Source organism: Ambystoma mexicanum, chromosome 1q, assembly GCF_040938575.1.
Source record: "Ambystoma mexicanum isolate Mex_15411 chromosome 1q, UKY_AmexF1_1, whole genome shotgun sequence".
NCBI classification, from domain to species: Eukaryota; Metazoa; Chordata; class Amphibia; order Caudata; family Ambystomatidae; genus Ambystoma; species Ambystoma mexicanum.
This window is the reverse complement of record NC_090922.1, coordinates 500,877,562-500,898,264: the sequence shown is the minus strand read 5'-3', so window position 1 is coordinate 500,898,264 and position 20,703 is coordinate 500,877,562. Positions and strand designations below refer to the sequence as shown.

The 20,703-nt window shown below is 48.0% G+C and overlaps 1 protein-coding gene across 6 annotated transcripts in view; it reads left to right on the top strand.

The window, feature by feature from the left end:
• Positions 1–20,703, top strand: part of PHLDB3 (pleckstrin homology like domain family B member 3) — a 248,793-nt gene that overhangs the window by 66,163 nt on the left and 161,927 nt on the right. For all 6 annotated transcript variants that reach the window (XM_069640851.1, XM_069640849.1, XM_069640850.1 and 3 more), the window contains one exon: positions 19,772–20,366. In XM_069640851.1, the coding sequence (XP_069496952.1) occupies positions 19,860–20,366 (507 nt within the window). In that variant the 5' untranslated portion in view covers positions 19,772–19,859. The remainder of the gene's footprint in view (positions 1–19,771; positions 20,367–20,703) is intronic.

The following is a 20,703-nucleotide window of genomic DNA, read 5'->3' as shown; positions in this document are numbered from 1 at the left end:
CATGGGAACCATGGGAAACATGCCGATGAAGGCAATGACAAAGGGGATGACGGTGAAGACACTGACTAGGATGAGCAGCAAGTCAACACGGACCTGGGCTCCCCGCCGGTTCCCCAGCGGCCTATTCCGCCTACACCTCAGCTGCCATCCCCACCTCAGCTACCTCCTAGGGACCTATCAGTGGACATTATATCGGCACTGCATACACTAGTCTCGGAGATGCAATCAAGAATACCTATCATGCCGGTGGCCCAACCTGCGACTGCCAACCCCCTGGCAACCGGGGAACCTCTGGCCAAGAAGAGTTCACCATCCACCCCCTTGCCATCCTTCACCCGGCACCCCTTTTGCTCCCCCGTACGATGAGATGGAACCGGACAGGGCACGTTGGGGATCCTCCAGTCTCTGCCCCCCAGATCTTCTCCACCGGACGAAGCTTCCCGACACTTGCATCCAATGGTCGTTGAGGAACTCCTGCAGTGGACGCATCCGTAGCCTGCATAGTCGGATGAGGTAGATGCATGACAACATCATGCCGAGCAGCAACTTTATGGACCTCACCGTGGCGACCTTCATGGCCAACAGCTGTTGTACCTTGCCCAAGATGGCCGCTATCCTCTTCTCCGACGGAGACGCCAAGCACAACACTGTGTTGAGTCGGGATCCGAAAAACAGCGCGTCCTGTGATGGAGTCAAGCAGGACTTTGCATAGTTCACAGAGAACCCCAGAACCGTCAGTAGGTGAAATGTCCTTGCCGTGTAGTCGACTGCGATGTCCTTCGAACTGGCCTAGATGAACCAGTCGTCCAGATAAGGGTAGACATGGATCCCCCTGTAGTTTCAGCTGTGCCGCTACTGGTGCCAGGCACTTGGTGAAGACCCTTGGCGCTGACTTCAATACGAAGGAAAGGGCCTTGACTTGGTAATGCTTCCCTTGAACCACAAAGTGCAGAAACTTGCGGTGCCCCTTTTGGATGGGGGATGTGAAAGTACGCATCCTCCAAGTCCAGCGACGATAGGAAGTCCCCCTTTTCCAGCTGGCCGAGCACGTGCTGAAGCGTGACCATCTGGAATTTCTGGGACTTGATGCATTTGTTTAGTCGGAGATCGAGGATGGGCCTCCAGCCTCTGGTCTTCTTTTTCATGAGTAAGTACCTTGAGTACACTGCGGAGCCCCAGAGCCTCTTTGGGACGAGCTCTATTGCGACTTTTCTTAACATGGCTCGCACCTCCAGCAGCAGCTGAGGGACGTGGTTTTCCTGCCAGGCCACCGGTGGTATTCCGGGACACTTGAAATTCCAGGGTGTGTCCATGGGCGAGAGCGTCTAGCACCCAATGGTTGGAGGAGATGGTCTGCCACATGCTGACGAAGTTCACCAGCCAGCCTCCCACCGGGGTACACAGGTGCGGGCCCGACACCACGGTTGGTTCAATCCTGCTTGGACGTTGAAGGGCCCCCTTGGGGACCTATTAACAGCATCCTCCTCTGAAAGCCTTGGAGCGGCCCCGGTTGGTTTCCTGGGCCGAAGAGCGGGAGGGTTGGCGGTAACTAGAGGATCCCCCGCCGAAACCCTTGGAGGAGCCTTGGGACTTGTTGCCTGAGGTCCAAAAGGAAGGCCTCTGTTGTTGAAGAGTGCCCAAGGCCTGTGCTGTCTGTGTCCGTCTTTATGGCCTGTAGAAACTCATCTACAGCCTTCCCAAACAAATTGTCCCCGAAGGGCATGTCCAACACCTTCGACTGAATGGCTTGATGAAAGTTGGTGGCCTTCAGCCAGCCACGACGAAAAAGGCAAACGCTGTTGCCCATTTGGCAGAATCCCGCATCGGCAATGTCTGTGGCCACCGTTATGGCGTGGTCCGACGCCACTTCGCCCTCCTGCAGAATTTCCAGCACTTCCGACCTCTTGTCATCGGGGAGGAAGTCCAGAAAAGGGCTACGATGGCGAGGGTGTTGGCGGCCTTGATGGTTGTCGCCACAGAATAGATGACCCGTCGTCCCATGCCATCTAACTTCTTGCCCTCGCTGACCAGAGGGGTGGAGGCTGCCGAGGATGAAGCGCCCGAGGACAACTTCTTCTTAGCCGCCGATGTCGCCTAACTCTGGCGACAGTTGGGCCCGCAAGCACTTGGGCGCAGAGTCTGGCACCCTGTAGTGCTTCTCAAGGAGATCCCTCTTCGCCGGGGCCGTATAAGGGTTTTTCATGGGACAAGCCTTCGTCCCAGATGTCGTCCAGAAGCGGGATCAAGAGGATGGTCTTTCTCTTTGCCTCGCAGCGCTGATATAAGAAGCCCTTCTTCTCTTCTGGAGCGAGTTGGAAAAGTTCTGACGCTCTGGAGATCATAGAGTGGAACGAGCCGATCTCGTCCGGTGGGGAAGATCTGGGGGGCAGAGACTGGAGGATCCCCAACGTGCCGTCATCCGTGCCAGTGGTCGCCGTGTCCAGTTCCATCTCATTGTGCAGGGGAGCAAAAGGGGGTGCTGGGGGTGAAGCATGACAAGGAGGTGGAGGGTGAACTCTTCTTGGCCAGAGGTTCCCCCGTTGCCAGGGGGGTCAGCAGCCGCAGGTGGGGCCACCGGCATGATAGGCATTCTTGATTGCATCTCTGAGACAGGTGTATGCAGTGCCGATAGAATGTCCACTGATGGGGTCCCTAGGAGGTAGCTGAGGTGGGGATGGCAGCTGAGGTGTAGGCGGAATAGGCCGCTGGGGAACCGGCAGGGAGCCCAGGCCCGTGTTGCCTTGCTGCTCATCCTAGTCAGTGTCTTCGCCGTCATCCCCTTTGTCATTGCCTTCATCGGCATGCTCTTTGTAGAGCCCGTTTCCCATGTTTTCCTCCTCCTGGATGGCTTGCAGACCGGTGAGCTCCTCCTCCGAGCAGATATCCGTACCCTGGAGGGCCACCGCACCCCCCCCCATTCTTCACCACCAGAGGGGAAGGTCTATGGGAGATGATCGGCATCTTCTTGACCGGGGTATCTCTATGAGCCGGAACTCAGCCTCCCTCCTGGGAGGAAGGGACATCCATGTTTTCGGGGTTTCGCCCTGCGATGCAGACTCGGTGGCCATCGCAAGATCACACTCGACGAGAGCTTCCGTCGAGCGATACGGTGGTGGGAAGTGCCCGCTCATCTGTCCAGAGGCACGGAGTTCCAGATCCCACCGCACCAGGAGACTGTCACGACGGACGCCTCCCTGGAAGGATGGGGAGCTCACAATGGAAGTCTTCACGCAAGAGGCCTGTGGCTGCCGGAGGAGAAATCGTTGCACATCGTGTTGGAGCTACAGGCTGGGTTTTGGGCCCTCATGTCTTTCCTTCCGTCCCTCAAAGACCAGGTGGTGCAGGTCTTCACGTACAACACAACCACAATGTTTTACATCGGGAAGCAGGGGGATGCACCAGATCCCTGGCACACTCCAAGGAACTGCAGGACCTGTCACTGGGCCGTCGCCCAGGGTATGTTCCTCATCCCGTTCCATCTGGCAGGAGTGAAGAACACCGCCGCCGACTCCCTCAGCAGGGAGCTGCGCTCTTGCCATGAGTGGGAACTTCGGCAGGACCAAGTAGATCACCTGTTCCGCAGATGGGTCAATCTTCCCAGATCGATCTATTTGCGACAGCGACAAACACCAAGTGCTGGAGATTCGCCAGCAGGTTTCCCCAGCTGGGGAGCATTGGGGACGCATTCACATTTCCCTGGGTGAGTTTTAGGCCCTGTCCTATAAGCCGCCTTATTTGACTTTTCACGACACAAGGGTGGTGTTGCAGGCGCACCCCTCCTTCATGCCCAAGGTGCTGTAGGACTGTAATCTAAACAAGCCCTTGGTGTTGCCTGTATTTTTTCCAACGCCTTCGTCGCTGGCTGAAAGGACTTTGCACTCGCTGGATGTGGCTAGAGCGCTTAAGTTCTACGTGGACCGCACAAAGAGTTTCCGGAAGACGTCGCAACTTTTTGTGAACCTTCGCTATGTGAACCATGGGAAGGCCCTCTCCAAGGCTTCTTTTTCCAGTTGGCTCTCAGGCTGCATCACCCATTCTTCCCGGTAGCAAACCGACTGTTGCCTGGTTGTCCGTGAGCCCATTCGACCAGAGCGATCGCTGCAACTGCGGCGTTCCTGTCTGGTGTGCCCCTGCTGGACATCTGCAGGGCTGCTACGTGGAGGTAGACGCACCCCTTCGTGAGATTCTACTCCGTCGACAGGGATTCCAGGGAGGAGTCCAGAGTCGGCCAAGCAGTGCTGCGCAACCTGTTCGCTTGGATATGAGCCTGGTGAGAAGGTAACAGATGCTTATGTTGAGCCTTACCGCCTCCCGTGGTTGTGCATGTGTGTACTGCTATGTATTCTTTATTCAGGAGCATGTGAATCCATGCATGTTCCCATGCTGGAGAAGCAACAAGTTACTTGCCTGTAACTGTTGTTCTCTGGCATGGATTCACATGCAAGCTCTGCCGCCTACCCCTCTGCGGCTCTTCTCTTGGTCCTACTGCCACTTTATGTGCTATCAAATCTGAAAATGGCTGCCAGGGGGGGCAGTATGACCCAGAGCTCTGTGATTGGTTGTTAGGAGAAAGACCATAATTAAACTGATTTTTTTCTCTACTGAGGATTCCCAGCCTGACGATGCGGAATATTCATGAGCATGTGAATCCATGCCAGAGCCATGCTGGAGAACAACAGTTACAGGTAAATTCAGAAGAGAGATTGGCACTAGGAACCGGTGGTGGCTGCGCCTTGATGCAATATATTGGAACTGATTGCGTTGCACTTGCTACCTGTAAGTAGAAACTGCAGGGCCTGTGCTCTTGGAGCCCAAAACGTAGGTAAGGGTAACTGTTGATTTTCTACTTGAGTGGTGCTAGTGTACTAAGTCCAAGAAAAATTCCTTCCATTCACTTTAGTTGTGTGTAATCGTTATGGTCCACACAATTCCTTTGTTGTCTTTTAGTTAATGATTTATTGAAGGTAAATTGATTGGAAAAAGTGCTGACACGTGTTTTGACCAACAAACGGGTCTTTATCAAGGCTGTCGTAGTTAATTATTGTATCAGTTGTCATATATTTGGAGTACACAACATTTTCGTGACGTGCATGTTATCAGTGATTTGGTGCATTTAGGTGAGTTAACCGCATGATGTATTGTCGTAAGTGTTAGTGCAGATACATACAATGGGAATTAGCCCATTGGAAATATGGCAGGTTAGGGTATACATGTGTTATATTTAGATATATTTTAAATAAACTGTTGATAAATTGAAGTGTTTTGATTAGTTCAGGGATATAGGGCACATCAGATTTATAAATATTTACAAATATACATAGATTGCAACATTGTCAGAGATGTTCTTAAACACAGAAGGAGCAATGCACAAGGGAAGACAGAATATAGACAAGCGATGTATTAGTTAAGTTAAAAGCAAAGTAGCCGTAATAATAAGGGTCAAGGCCCGTTGTGGCAGTGGTTTGGCATTCTCACCTGGGTTGGGTATCGCGGTAGGAAGAATGGATGGAGGCGTTTAGCCTAGGTCTGGATGATGCGATATTCATGGGGCTGTGTAGCCTGGAAGTCGAAGAGTCCTTATTGTCTCGAGGGCATCTGTGATGTAGGAGGGTGGAAAAGCGGTCGTTGAGAACAGGCCGGGTACTGTAGGGCCTCTGTTGATTAACAATGAGTGAGTGATTGGAAGACCATCACGGGGCGCCAATTAGTATGTAACTGGGGATAGGGGTGCAAAGTGATCTGGTGACAGGGAGTCATCTGCTAGCCCGTGGCAGTGTGGGGTGCTTGGTGTGGCGGTCTAATGGCTAAGAGTCGGGTGTCCCTGTGAGGACGTACTGATAACGTGAGCGACTATAACTGGGTGTGTGCATGATAAATACATGCTATAAAAGTAGTTGGTCATTGCTGCAATGAGAGATTGAGTATGGGGCACGGATGCCCTGGGACCCCTTCTACAGTAAGGCTGTTTACTGTGGATGAAGGGCTCCATTCTAAGGCGGGTCCCTGTGTTGGACCACGGAGGTAGGAGAACACGTGCGTTGTTGTTAACGGCGTTAGGGCCAGAAGTGCCATGGCGTGCTTGGAGAAACCGGCTGCCAGGGGTATGGAGAACGTGTCTGGGATTGAGGTGTTAATAAAAGCCGGAATAAAAGGGGCGCGTGAGCCCACTGTCCCCTCACTCGTGTCCTAATGGCAGAAGAGGGGACCTAGGTTGTGAAGAGAGTGCACAGGCCCGTGTGCTGGCGGTATGCACATAAGGAGGAATTAGAAATGGCACATTCTGGTATATAGAGGGCACGGACGCCTGGGGTCCCCACTGAAGTGTGTTAAAAAAAAAAAAAAATTAAATTAAAAAAAATGGCAACAGAGGGGACGTTTGAGAGGCACGAACGGTAACCGTGCCTAGAGGATGAGAGGTGGGGGAGCCGCTTACCAATATATGGCAGAGTAATTCCTCCGGTACAGAGATCGCCGTCTGTGTGTTCGTAAATCGAGCATCCACACAGACCTATATGAGGATCATTGATAGGCTGAGTAGGTAGTGTCATTGTCATTGGGCATGTGTGTCCTGGCAGCTGATTGGCTTGTCGGGACACATGGGCTATCAATTTAGCACGGCTGTGGTGCTTGTACTTTGGCAAGTGATGTGGGTCTAGTCACTGTGTATAGTGGTTCATTGGATATCAACACAAGATTTTGACTTGACCATGGCTGTGGCGCTAATTCCTGGGTAAATGATTTGTGTCTAGCCACGTATTTGGCCATGTAGACTTTTAATGTTTGAGGAGGAAGAAATTGGTGAAATTGGTCTTAGTTACGCAGCAGGTGCTCCTGAGTATCATATGTACATGCTAGAGCGTATCGGGGCTGATAGTGTCTGTTGGGTTGCGAATAAAGATGGGGTTGAAGAGCCGGTGTTTGGAGGAATGGTAATGGGTGGATGACCCCAGGGTGGGTCACAGATGTGGTCATGTGGAACCGTACTGCCTGGGTACAGGGAGTAGGTTGAGGCTGGTGGGAGGACGCGGAGCAGGTGCTCCAGAAAATAAATTGGGTTGGGGGGTGTGGGAGGACGCGGAGCAAATGCTTCCAAAAATCAAATGTGCTGGATAGGAGATAGATCTGCCCCCAACTCTCTGCTTGGAGAAGCATCTGACCCTCAGAATTTGGGATGGATGAGTGTCGCCACTTGAGAAGGAAGATGTTTTGGAAGAGAACGTTGGACGTAGAGCGGTCCAAGGCCTCAAAGCCTTGTCGACGATGCAGAGGGCCGTGAACTTGATCCTTGCAGCCACGGGGAGCCACTGAAGAGATTTCAGAGCTGGAGAGATACAATCCCTGGGCTTGAGGTCAAGGGCAAGTCTTTGTCCTGTTCTGGATAAATTGTAAAGACTGAAGAGTAGAGGCTGGAAGATTTAGAAAGAGGCTGTTGCAAGAGTCCAGCCTAGAGAGGACCAGAGCTCTGGCCAAAGCGATCTTCTGGGGGAAAGTGAGTAAAGGATGAATACCTCTGAGGAGGTGCAGCTGATAGTTTGACTTCTTAGAGACGTCAGAGATTTCTTAGAGACGTCATAGATGTGAGGAGCGAAGGAGAGGGTGTAGTCAAGGATGACACCAAGGTTCTTAGCCTCACAGGAAGGAGCAGGAAGAGGGCTCAGATTGGACAGCCAGAGAGAGCGGGTGTCCCAATGATGAGGATCTCCGTCTTAGTGGCATACAGGCAGAGATCATTGGTGGCACACCATTCCTGAATTGCGGCCAGACAGTATGGTATGAGAGAAGAAGCAGAGGTTCCTGAGGGGAGCCTGAAAGAAAAGAGAGCTGAGTCATCCGCATAACATTGAAAATTGGAGAAGAACATAGCGATGCAGTGGGCAAGAGGTGACGGGTAGTGGTTGAAGAGCCAGGGAGAGAGGTTAGACCGCTGGGGAACACCACAAGTAGAGAGAGACGGGAAAGACCCCAGTCGGTGAGTAAGGTCAACCAGGCCAGGGCCTGATCAGTAATACCAAGGTTGTCATGGAGGCGATTGCGCAGGATGGCATGAGTGACTGTGTGAAAAGCAGAGTATAGATTGAGGAGAATGAAGACAGAAGGGATAGAGTAAAGATTTGAGAGCAAGACTTCACAGGTTTTCAGGAGAGCAGTTTCTGTGCTTTTCTCAGCTGTGAAGCCAGACTGGTGGTCATGGATGGTGGTCATGGAGACAACCAATGGATTCAGTATGTAGATTAAGCTGGGAGATGGCTAGCTTTTCTAAGAGTTTGCCCAATTATGTTGCTTTGCCATAATTCCAGTAGCCATGCAATGCTGTGTAGGAAAATGTCTGCCTGCACCAATGTAGTGTTCTTCCCACGGAAATTATGAATGCTATTTCCACTGCAAGAAATCATGTCCATAATGGTTGCAACAATATACCCCCCACATAAGAACACAAAAACTCGTGTTGGCTTTCCCCATAATACCAGTACAAATGTCATGCCATTTTAAGGAAAAATGCCCTTATTGTCTTCATACATGCTAACTTGTCCTGTTCCATTTTGGAGATGGAAGTCCTGAACTTTGCATTCTGTATTATTCTAAAATTCCCAGAAGGCTTAGTTATAATTTGGACTGGACTAGCATGTCCTGACTGTAACTGGGCTTTCTGCCATGTACCTGCTTGCTCTTAGTTACCCCACCAAACACACAAAAGAATACTCCTCATGTTTGCTTTGCCCATAATACAAGTAGAAATGCTACACCTTCACTGTAAGAAAATTATGTTCACCAATGTAGGTCAGTAGTCCACATAAACTGTTTGCTTAGTCCATAATGCCAGTAAAAAATGCTAAACACTGTAGAAACATGTCCTTACTGGCTGCCCTATCTCCGCTTGCGGAAGAATCATCAAGTTGTCTTTCCCCTTATTATCAGCACATATGCTGTGACACTGAATATGTCCATGCTGTCTGCACCAATGTTGCCTCCCCCATGTAGGAACACCCACATTGTCTTTGCCCATTATTAATTGAGCTTTTGTCCTGCCCCGAAACACCACCAATAGTGGTCTCAAAGTGCCTATCCCAGGCAGGGATCGCCAGACCTCTTTATATTACTGCCATTATTTTTTTTTTTATTATTTTTTTTATCGATTTAGCTGATTTCTCAACTTTACAATTTTTATGCAAAACATATAAAATCTATTTCATAATTAAATTCATTGTTACAAACATGATTTGGAACAGAATTTAGGACAAAATTTAGAACAAACTTGCAAGCATGATATGTGAGCATAATTAAGAACATCAATTAAGAACATGATTAAAGACCTGAATAAAGAGCAACAACATAACGACAGCAAATGCAAAACAAAACAAACCAGAGCAAAACATTTTAAGAGCTTAGATGCATGAATGAAAAATCAACTAAAGTACAAACTTTAGACGCTCGAAATGAATCACAAATATCCAACATTTTGTGCACATCTGATAGTTGCAAAGCATTGAGGAAATTAGTTGTTGCTATGCGTATACTCCTATTAGTTGTTGCGACTATTGGAGCCCACCCGTGTTCTGGTGGGTTGGTTGCAATTGTAACCACGTGTTTGGCAACGAATGTACATCTCTCAACAGAGTGGTATACAATCTATGATCAAATGTTCCAATGTTTCTTTGTGCAGTACATTAATACAGAATCGGCAAAAGTTTTCACCGTGGCGGATTAGTTTCCTTTGGGCCATAAGGTCACAGGTAGGCCATAAATTCAACTGCAACCTTAAGATGGCAGACTGTATTTGGGGATTCGGGGCCTTACACAAGTATGGTTCGGTGGTCCCCATTTTCTTTTCACCAAAGAGTTGCTGGTCAAAGTCAAGCAAGTGGATCGTGTATTGATCCAATCTTGTAAGAAAATCTTTTTTTTGGCTGTGTCTGGCTCATTGATCAAAATTTCCAGGGTATTATCAGCAGTTGCCATTATTTTCTACAACATAGTTATACCACTCTTGCACTAAGTGATGCTTGGATGTGAACATATACTTGGCAAGTATTGTTAGTAAGGAGTCAGACTAATGCATTTGCGAAATAGGGCACAAAGTTGCCATTTGATATTTGGCTTGTAGAGAAGTGAGTCCGAACTCGTATCTCAATCTATCTGTTTCTCCTCTGCTTCGCACTTTCCACCTCCCCCCCTTCCATGCACTTTTCCCCTCCCCCTCTCCCATGCACTTGCACGTTCTCAATGTCACTGGGCCTAGTAAGATCGCTGTTTTGTTCTCCCCTGTCCCCCTCCCTTGCCTTGTCGCGCTCTGAAACACTTGTGTACGAGCGCAATAGAAATAAATATGAATCTATCAATCAAGATCCCATTATTTTCATCTTACTCCATTAGACTCTTGCCCCTCACTCTGTTAACTCGTCAGTCATCCCACTCACAAGTACCACTCCGACGACTGTAAAATCTGCTTTTGCATTCATATCGACATGCCCCTTTGGGCAGCATCCCGATGAAATCCCTGCATAGGCTGAGCAGAGCAGTTGAGGCGCCAGCAGCTTCTCTGCGCGCACTAAACCAGGCCGGGAGCCAGGTCAGCGTTGAGACCCCACCTCTGGCCGGAGGCAGACTGCGTGAGGGAAGCGCTTGAAGAGGCATGTGTTACCCTGAATGGGCGAGCTTTCCAGAGCCCGTTCAGGGAAATAAACCGTGACATCACGTGAGGTGTTCCTGATCTCTTTTAAAGAGTTGTAAATGAATGCGAGATTGTGGGGGCACTGATGGCCTCCAGCCCTTACCCATGTACATTCCTATGGACGGTCTGCAGAGCTCCACCAACCAGTCTTTGCAAACGTTTTTAGATTCTTTGCGAATGCAATTGTTATTTGCATTATAAATGTACCAACATTCGTTGTTGTCGTTTTGTTCGTTTCGGTTTTTGGGACTCTGAGGGTCGCATACATGTAGGCAGGGTGGCTTCCTAGTTCCCCTATAGGCGAGCCGCCATGCTCCTGGGTAGTGTTGGAGAGGGAGCCACAGATATTGTTCTAGATATATTGGATGCCAAATGCAACCGTGTGCACACAGGTCTTCTTGTACCTGGAAGGTGGGCAAGAGCACTGGGCTGGTGGGGTTCAGGTTTCCAGGGACGGTGTGTTCTGTTATGTTGTCGATCCTTTGGTCATGCAGGCTGGGACCCGAGAGAAGGCCTGCATGGCTGACGCACTGCTCTTTAGTAAAGACGAGATTGTTGGCTTTCCTAATGCTTATTCTAGCAAGCACCTTACTGTTGTGCGGGGAGCCCTACAAATCACTCAAAAATACAAAATATGCCTGCGCCATGCCACATCGCCCTGAATAAGTCTCTGCACTTTGCTGGGCTCTCTACTGCTGGTCCCTACCCCATCCCATGCAAAATTGGGCTCAACTGTCTTGAAGAGTTGCCTGTCTCGGGTATGCAACAGTCCCGTTGGCCCCTTGGGCTGCTTGTGGGGCTCCAGATCTTTTCATGCACGTTCTGAGCTCCAGCTGCACTGGCAGCACCCCAGACATGTGAGCTGAACACCACTCTGCATTAGCTGCTCTGCTCATATCCCGGGACCCTGTATCTCAAATGCCATATACCCTAAATGGAAGTGTGGCAGAGGAATGTGGTTAAAAGAAGACCTAAAAAGTGGTTGGTATGTTCATTCCTCCCAAATGGCTGTTGATCTTGGTACTTTACGTTGATGGTGGCAATACTCGTATTTGTACCTACCCGGGCACCAGCAAGAGTAAGGATCACGCTTGCTTTGTTTGTGAGTTGAATTACCCATCAGTAGCACGAAGCATACGAATTACGTGGATGGTGGGCAGGGCTGGCCTTGGAGGAGGGGGGTGTTTCAAGTGCTCCCCCGAGGTGGCGTGGTGGGAGAAGGCATGGCAAGCGCCCTATTGAAATGAAATGCACCCCGCTCTTGTGCTGGCGTCAGGCTTTACAGCACCATAGCGGGGCGCAATTAATAACAAATTAGGTGCTGTTGCTTTCGCATCAGCGCCTATTGCACAGTGATTAACTCCCGCTCTGGTGCGGGAACGGGGTGGTTGTCATTGGATTTGTGCGATGATGCATCAGCCAGCATTATTCCAGTGCTGCCTGCTGTGTCGCACGGGACAGGGAGTTTAACCAGCATTGACCAGGGGCGCACGGGAGGGGTGGGGGGGTTCGCCACATTTTTGTTTCACTGCCTGGGGCGCTGCCGCCAGTAAGGCCAGCCCTTTACCTGCTGGGCATTACCTGCTGGTAATTGCAGCCATGCAGAGTTCTTGCAGCAGCTCCCGTACCCTCTGCGCCTCTACCAAAGGACCCACCACTTAATGCCCTCGACACGACCACGTCACTTCTCCTGTCGTCATCTAGGCCCACTCTCCACCAGATCGGCCGGCAATGGAAATGGAGAAGGTACTAGGAGTTTCCCCTTAACCACCTCCTTTTTTGGTGTACATATGACTGGCTCTTTTCCCTTGTCATTTGGGAACTAAAAAAAAAGGTATACGAAATGACAGTTAAAATTACCGACCCACCAAAAGACCTAAAAAGCATACCACCAAAAAGTTCTAACTACTAAAGGTTCGAACCTTTAGTGGTATGTATGTTTTGGTGGGGTCAGTAAAAAAAAAAAGCTGCAGGGGTGTCCCTGGCAACACCCCGCTCACCATACTTTACAGTATAGTGAGTGAGGGTTCCAGGGGACACCCCAGCAGCTGACCCGTACAAAATAACGGACCTTTTACATGCAGTAATTTCCGTCGCAGGAAATTTAGCCACGGATAAATCACACAGATCCAAAAAAACACCCCTGTGATAGGCCAGCAATTGAGGTTCTAATCCCTGCACTGGTGGGCTAGCTCGGGCATTAACTTTTCGAGGACCTCGTTAAAGGCCCTCCCTTCTTTCGGGCCTTTAACTTTGTCCCTATGCTGTGCTCTAGAAAGCCTGTCAGAGTGGACAGGGTTGTTTAATTAAATTCCTGCTATCCGTTCCCATTCACAGCTTCAAAACCATTTTTTTTAAACATACAAGAGGAAAGTAAACCAATATGTATTCGTCTTTTTAAAAAAAAAATTAAGAATGTCTTTTGTCTCTGACCAGAATTTGAGAAGGAGTTGTGATGTTCCCTCTGGGCCTGGGGGGTGTGGTCAGCTGCTACTGTATTTGTGATTGGTAGCAGCACATACCTATTTGGTCATAGATTGCCTTACGGTGTGTGCAATACACATAAAACCCATATCACCATTTACATGGTCAACAAGATTAACGAGCATCCAAGTGCAGAGTTCACAATGACCTCAGCTTGTTTCCCTGTAGTGCCATGCAGTCATCGTGGTATGACTGGGCCGCGTCATAGTGATCCTTGGTCCAGTCTGGCATGGACATGGTAGGTGTTTAGAAGGGCTTCGAGGGAGGGGGGGGGTTCAGGCTTGGATAAACCGACTATGCACTGCTGGCATTGAGCCTTGGTGGTCCTAGGTTTTGCTCAATTCTGTTCTTTTTCTTCAAAGATGGAGCTGGAATTGGATGGATTTGGCAAGGTTTTGATTAGGGATTTTTCAGTTGAGGGGAGGGTGGTGTGATTCATGGTAGGCTTGCAAGCTTGGGTTCTCTTTTGGACAGTGTGGCTTGTTTGGGTAATCAAAGGTATTTGCTTAGGAGGCACGAGGTGCTGATCAGCCTTCGATGGTGGTCAAGCAGTTCAAAGGAGATTGATGTCCTGCAAGGAGGTGGTTTACAAGTAGAGCGGTGTGTCAGCATGCCACTGGACTGGGAGTCATGTAATGTGTTCCACTGTTTCTCCGTCTGCCGAAGGGAACGTGTAGGGGAGGGAGGGCAAGGACTGATGTGGAGGTCTTCCACGGTGTATGGTAGGTTGCAGGCCAAATGCACACTTGTCCTTTTAAGGTAACTGCTTTCCTTTTCCAGAAAGGAGGGAAACCAATTCGCTCTCAAATTCACCAAGCCAGTAGTGCATGTACAAAGGTTGTGTAGCAGGATCTCCTGATCAGTGTAGCTGAATGCGACTAGGAGATTCCAGAAGGCGAGTGGCGCGGTGGTCCAGGCTATGTAGGCGGTTTACAACCACTTGAAGCATGGCAGTCATTCTTTGTCAGGGACAGCCAGTATTGACAGAGGAGATTGTGACTGTAGTTAAGCATTTACAGTTGGAATGCCACATTTTCTTAATGGCTTTCCCAAGGATTGAGACATTTTTGTTGGGCCTATAATCCTATAGAGGTCTGTTGGGTGACGCGCTGCTCTTTAACTGGGACTAGTACACAAGCAAGATTCGGTATATCAGCAATGGCCCATTGGCTTCATGGGGATGTTGAGCCAGTAAGGGCAGGGTGACTCAAATTTGGGTTTAATCAGAACCCCCACTCTGGTATCATTAATTAAGGAGGGTTCCTTCCCGCATATGGCCAGAAATCGGTTACTACATTTCTGGGTTTCGGGACAAATGGGGATTTTTCAAGTAGAGAAACACCCATCTGTGCGGTAGGGGCGGGAGGGTATGGGGAGGTAATAAGGTTTCTTTTCCGGTGGTAAATATTTTTAGGGAGGTTTGAAGCTTGCTTAATTAGTGTTTTTTGGTAGCTGGGCTAACTTAAAGGAGTTGTATGATTTGTGCGGGATCTTGGGGACATTGCAGAGTACCAGTCACTTAATTGTCAGTCCTCCCGAGTTGTCCTTTTGGGAGGTTGGTGTCTCTGGATTAGCGAATCGAGATTCGTCCAACTTGCCTTTTGTGACTGCAAGGATCAAAATAAGTAACTCTTGCTTATTGGGCATCACACAGCTAGCAGAAGCTATCTGCAGGGAACAAGGAGCCAGTACATAGCGTGCAAGGGTAGCTGGCCCGTGATGGGTGAGGAGGTGCCAGCCCCCCCGCTACTCTCACCCATTATGGAGGCGTTGCTGCTTAAACTGTCAAAGGGAAGTTTGGATTTCCCAGCATGCATGTGCAATGGACCATGCAAGACTGGGGGGCCTTTTTCTTCCCCTGTCTTGCATGACCGATTGGGGATGCAGGCTGGGGAAATGCACGTCTGTGTGTGAGGGAGCGCTCCTGCACCGCCTTGCACATTCAGGCTGAACGGGGCGCTGACCATGTGGAGCTCTGGGTCTTGCACACGTGCAGGTATCGGGAAGTGCTTCCTGGTTACTGTTCTTGTGCGTGGGAGATGGAGAGCCCTCGTTAAGGGAGGCGGTTTCCCAGCAGGAGCAGCATCCAGACCTGGGCTGATGGTAGGTGTCATATTCTATATGCGTTTTGTGTAAAATTGAGTGTTTACTGTATGCCTGTGGGAATAAGTGCTTGTATGGGCGATTGGGTGCCCATGCTTGTGTTAGGTTTGTGCTAGGCGGTGGTTAGGGGAGTGAGATGGTTTTACTGCGCATCTATGATAAAGCAAGCACAAGTGTTATTACATGTCTAGACAGGCCTAGTTCGGAGCTGTCGACTTGGGCATGTTTTTTCTGATTTGGCATTGCACGTTTAATGACCAAGCCAACAGGAGTATGTTCCTACATGCAGATATTGTCAGAGCCAGCTTGGACACGTTTCTTGTACTATCATTTTCGAGCAAAGCAAACACGAGTATATGTTCTTATAGGCTTATAGACTGTGGGGAAAGGGATCATGGGAATGCTCCTGTGCACTGTTGGTGACTCACATCTATTGGATCTTTTAATGTGTTGCCCTACAAAACCCATTACAAACTGTCTGGCTTTTACCCCCTTTTTCCCAGAATCTGTGCTATATAATGCACCATTTGTAATCCATTATTCCCAAAAGGTTTGTGTGGGAATAAGGGGTGAGGGAAGAATTCCCCCCCCAACCTGATGGTCGTATATTTGTGGCAAATATTTACACCCCTCCAATTTAAATACAAATATCCGCCGCCACTGATAGTGTTGGAAATCTAACTTCCACATTATATGCAAACTACAACTTTATCTTCATTATACTTGAGCTGTTGTGCATTAAATGGTTCATAGTGACTGTTTCGACAGTCAAAGTTTTGAATGACAAGTTCTGACACAAAAGAGTGGAGAAAAAAGTTTTGAATGTTTTTTTTTTTTAAAAAAGGGTACCCACCCCAAATATACATATATAGATATATAGAGATTTGGCTTTACCAAATGTTCTAAATGTAAAGCCTCTGCTCATGCCACTGTGTGCAAATCTTTTTTACATCCTGTTACCAAATGTAACCAGACCATTAAGTATTCTATGAATTGTGATACTGCTTTTGTTGTCTATGTTCTCTCGTGTCCCTGCATGATGTGGTATGTCGGGAGTACCACTTGCAAGCTCAAATTAAGGATATTGCAGCATCTTAGAGCGATTTAAAACTCGGACCCCGCGTACCCTATGGCTAAGCACTTCATGCAGGAACACGAGAATGATGTGAATTTGCTAAGATTTTTTGCAGTGGCACACATTCCAATTCATCCTAGGGGTGGAGACTGCGTGCTGAAGCTAAGACAATTGGAGACGAGATTCATCTTGGACTTTGACACCAAGTCTCCCAATGGCCATAACTTTGATGAGCAGCTATTTATTTTGGTTCACTGTCCTATCCTTGGCCTGTATTATTTGTCCACCTTATTTTGTTGGTGGTCTTATTATTATTTTGCTTCAGACCGTTCTCGGTCCAAGTTTAGCTGCTGTAGTCACGATTCTGTAGGAAATTAGCTTAATTCTAAAACTAATTTTTTTTCTTGTAGTCCTTTCTTTTAATTTTCAATGTCTTCTCGGTCATTTTTTATTGACAGTGTCCTTTTCTACACCATTTGCACGTGTACCTTTCCTTTGCTCTACTCTAATTATGCTGTAATTTTGAGACTGCCATTATGTTCCCATTGCTTGTGTCTGGTATACCAACATTGTTACTTCCAGTTTTTATGTATGCATTCTATGGCTAGGGATGTATTTTGCAATTTTGCACATGTAGATGCTGCGATTTTGGCTTTGCTATTTTGCACATGTCGCTGTTTCTATGCACTTTATAGTTAGAGCTGTATTTTGCGATTTTGCACTTGTCGATGCTGCTATTTTGGCTTTGCATACTTGTACAAGTTTACGCTGCTATTTTTTGCTTGCACTTGCACTTTACTCTATTCATTCTCTGTCCTAGTATGGCATACTGACTAATTTCTCAGCTTTTATTTATATGCATTAGCTGTTTTATTCCTGACATGGACTTGGGCCACTGCGGTCTTGCGCTCTTATTTATTGATACTCGTGTACTTTTTCCTTCATTGTACGTGGAATTTCTATTTATTGTATTTTATGTATCATGTGCTTATGTTTCTTGGACCTCTCCTACTTGACCAGGAATTCGCAGTGGAACCGTGGGTGCATTTGGCTTGGACTATGTGGCTTAGTTTCAATTCCTATTTTCCATTTATTCATTGACTACCGTTTCTTCATTCTGTGCACTATGCACCTTATAGTTAACAGACAATTTTACTTTTTGTCGTTTTGTTTTCTGGTATTCATGCTTATTTTCCATCATTGGTCATTGCAGCCTCTCCATTCTAACATGGCCACCATTTACTCCATGCCTTTATGCACCTATTGAGTTCCACTGACACAGCAAAAGGACTATTTGTGTTTATAATTATGCTTTGATCCCTTTTTCCTTTACGTGAACAAGCGCTCAGTCGAGCGTGAAACGCGTTGTCAGTAGGTCGTGCCTAAGGGCGTCCTGCCTCTGTTATTGCTGCTCTCCCAGCCGTGTCTTTTGTTTATATTTTTTTGTTTAATTCATTAAACGTACTTTTACAACCTCTTCCCCGTGTGAGCTGCGCATTATATTTGATTGGATCCTGCCATACAATCCGCGGAGAGTGCAGTCTCTCCCTTTTCATATATATATCTATATATTTTTTTTCAAACATTGTTTTACTATATGAAACTAAACCCTTTAATATTAAAAATACATTCAAAACTTTTTTTTGGACACTTGTTTCAGATGTTTTGTCATTTGACTGGACAGCGCATTAAATGTCTGCTAGATGTGTCCTAATAGTGTTTACTGGTTGTTATGATTTTATACTACAGCGTCTGTGCTTTCTGCATTCTGGTGCTTTATGGGGCAGTGCCGGGATTAGCTTCGTCATCTTGTTGAGGTGGATAGCTTGATTGGGGCGTCTAGGAATCTTTGGGTACTTTATTGGAACATGGATGAGTTTTGAGGTTGTGTGGATTGAAAATAGGTCTCTGTGGGGGGTGAGGGGAGGAGTACGCTCATCTGCTTTTAAAAGATGTTGCAGATAAATGTAATTGATTAGGTTTCTAATCGTGTGTACCATGTTTTCTTCCTTTTTTTGTTGGGTATAAAATATATTTAGAAAGTAGGCTTGTAAAAATAACAATTGCAATTTCCTTAGAAAGTTTCTTAAATATTTGACAATAACGCTCATCTTTGGCAACAGTTGTTTATTTTTTTATTTTTTAAAGGGGGGCGATTAATCTCGAAACATCTCCCAATTGACTTTATAGGAGCATTTACTGACTTTGTGGAGATTCTTAGCTAGAATGCCAATTAAGCTATAGGACACCCAAATATTTCATTATTAGTTGTAGAAAACTGAAACGGCCAAACTGGCGATGTGGCTACTGGCTGACCGTCCTTTCAGAGGCACTAGCCCCTTGTAAAATCTCCCAGGTTATCCTCACCGTGGCCAATTCTTCTATCCCTCAGCGTTCTAAATTGAGGGCAGCTGGCAGCGATTTAGCTCCAGCCTGTAGCATTGAAGTGCCTGGCTAGCTCTCCCCATGCCCCCACCCCCCCAGCCCCCTGTCCAACCGCTACCGGGAGCTACTCTTGGCACCTCAGGGCAGTTGATGTTGAACAAACTTACCTATGTGACATTCATCTGTTCTTTTTCGGACGATCCATAAATGAGCTTTAGGACATATCTATACAACATTTAAAGTTCAAGGGCTCTTAAATAATGGACAAAATGTTATTGGCATCTTATGCAGAAGTTCAATTTGTGGAACACTATGAACAAGCTCCTCGTTCCCCATTGGTAGCTCCTGCTCACTGGTTAATGACGGATACTAAGGAGCAGCTTTCAGCTCCTGCTTATCCAGTCTTAATTTCGACCCCTGTCATGCATCTACCAGCTTGACCGAGGCAGATAATGATGCTCATGGAATTCAAGCTGTGTCAAGAGGGAGTTTTCTATGAGCAGTAGTTGGGAGGGTCCGACCTGGTTGTAATCCTGGAACTAGATGGGAGACTGGTGGCTACACACCTTCTTTATCTCTGATGCACTCTTACTGAATAAACAGCCTTGTAAAATACCTGCTTCCTGCAGTTTATTTGCGTGAAATCTGGAACACCCCTGATATTACGGATATGCATTAAGGTGTTTACGCTGGGGTGGCGCAGTGCCTTGCAAGCGCAAACAAATTAATCTTCAAATGCAAAGAGGTTTTAAATCGGACCATGTTAGCATTTCAGACTAGAAAGCCGTCTAGTGCCTAGTGCGAGTGCTAGTGTGCAGGGGGGAATGAAAAGTAACAGAGCTGGGTACAGGGTTGAGGGATAATATGGAGATTCCATGACAAGCTGGTTACCCAGAAAAGACATGTAGGGCTAAAGATGAGGCATACTGACCTGTGGCTGACTAGGAGTGTGGAACGGTCAGCTATTTGTCCCAATTGCCGTTAAGACTATTGGGAATTGAAATGTTGCATTTATTGAAGTGCCACTTCATGTCTGTCTTTTCTTTGTGTTTCAGATTAGCTAGTTGCCAGAAGACCTTTCATTTAGCCCTCTTCTCTTTTCTTGACTGGAGTTCCCAAACCAACACTATGACCTGCTGAGCCATGATGGTTCAAATCCTTGGCAGCCTCGTTGGAGAACCACCTCTTGCCCCGTGTCTAGCCTTCGCCCACGATCGCCTCTCGGAGCCGGAGGAGGGTTCTCCTGGTAGGATCATTGTCAAGCACCAAGGTCCCTCGACACAAGAGGACATGTCACCTGGCAGGAGCGAACCTGGGCAAGTGGGACCATTGGCACTGGAAGACGGCCCTTCCAGGAGTAGAGCTGGGCAGAAGGGGCCTTCACCATTAGAAGACGGGGTTGGGCAGGTGGGGCCCCCATCGGTGAAGGACGTAATACACACCAAGAGCATGGCAAAGGAAGGGGAGCTCTCTGGTGCATTGGAGACAGTGGCCCTTGGGAAGAGTGTGGGCAAGCAGGTAGGATGTGAGAACCCTACAGAGGACCAAGAGGATGACTCCCTGTCGTCGGAAGCCTGCTCGAGCCCTGGAGCAGCAACGGACAGCACGGATGATGAAGAGGCCAGCAGTACTGAGAGCGCACGCAATGGGGTAAGCCCATACTCCTATTTTTCTATTCTGTGCATGCAGCAATACATGTGCTGAATATGCTTTCCCAAAAAAAGGGGGGGGGGTTTATATCGTACTGCATGCTGGACTCCATCCTTTAAGCACGTGACTCAGTATCCAACTTGTGCTGCTCGGCGCAGTCTTGTTTCCAACCTGAGCGCTGTTGTCCCTGATCGGTCCCTTCTGCCCAATCCACATTCACAACAGCAAATGTGACTAGGTGTCGGCCAGGTTCCATCTCCACTACTTCCAGGCTTTGCACCTCCAATACTGGGTTGGAAATTGCTGGGAGCTCTTCAGCTCCTGCTTCTGGTCTAGG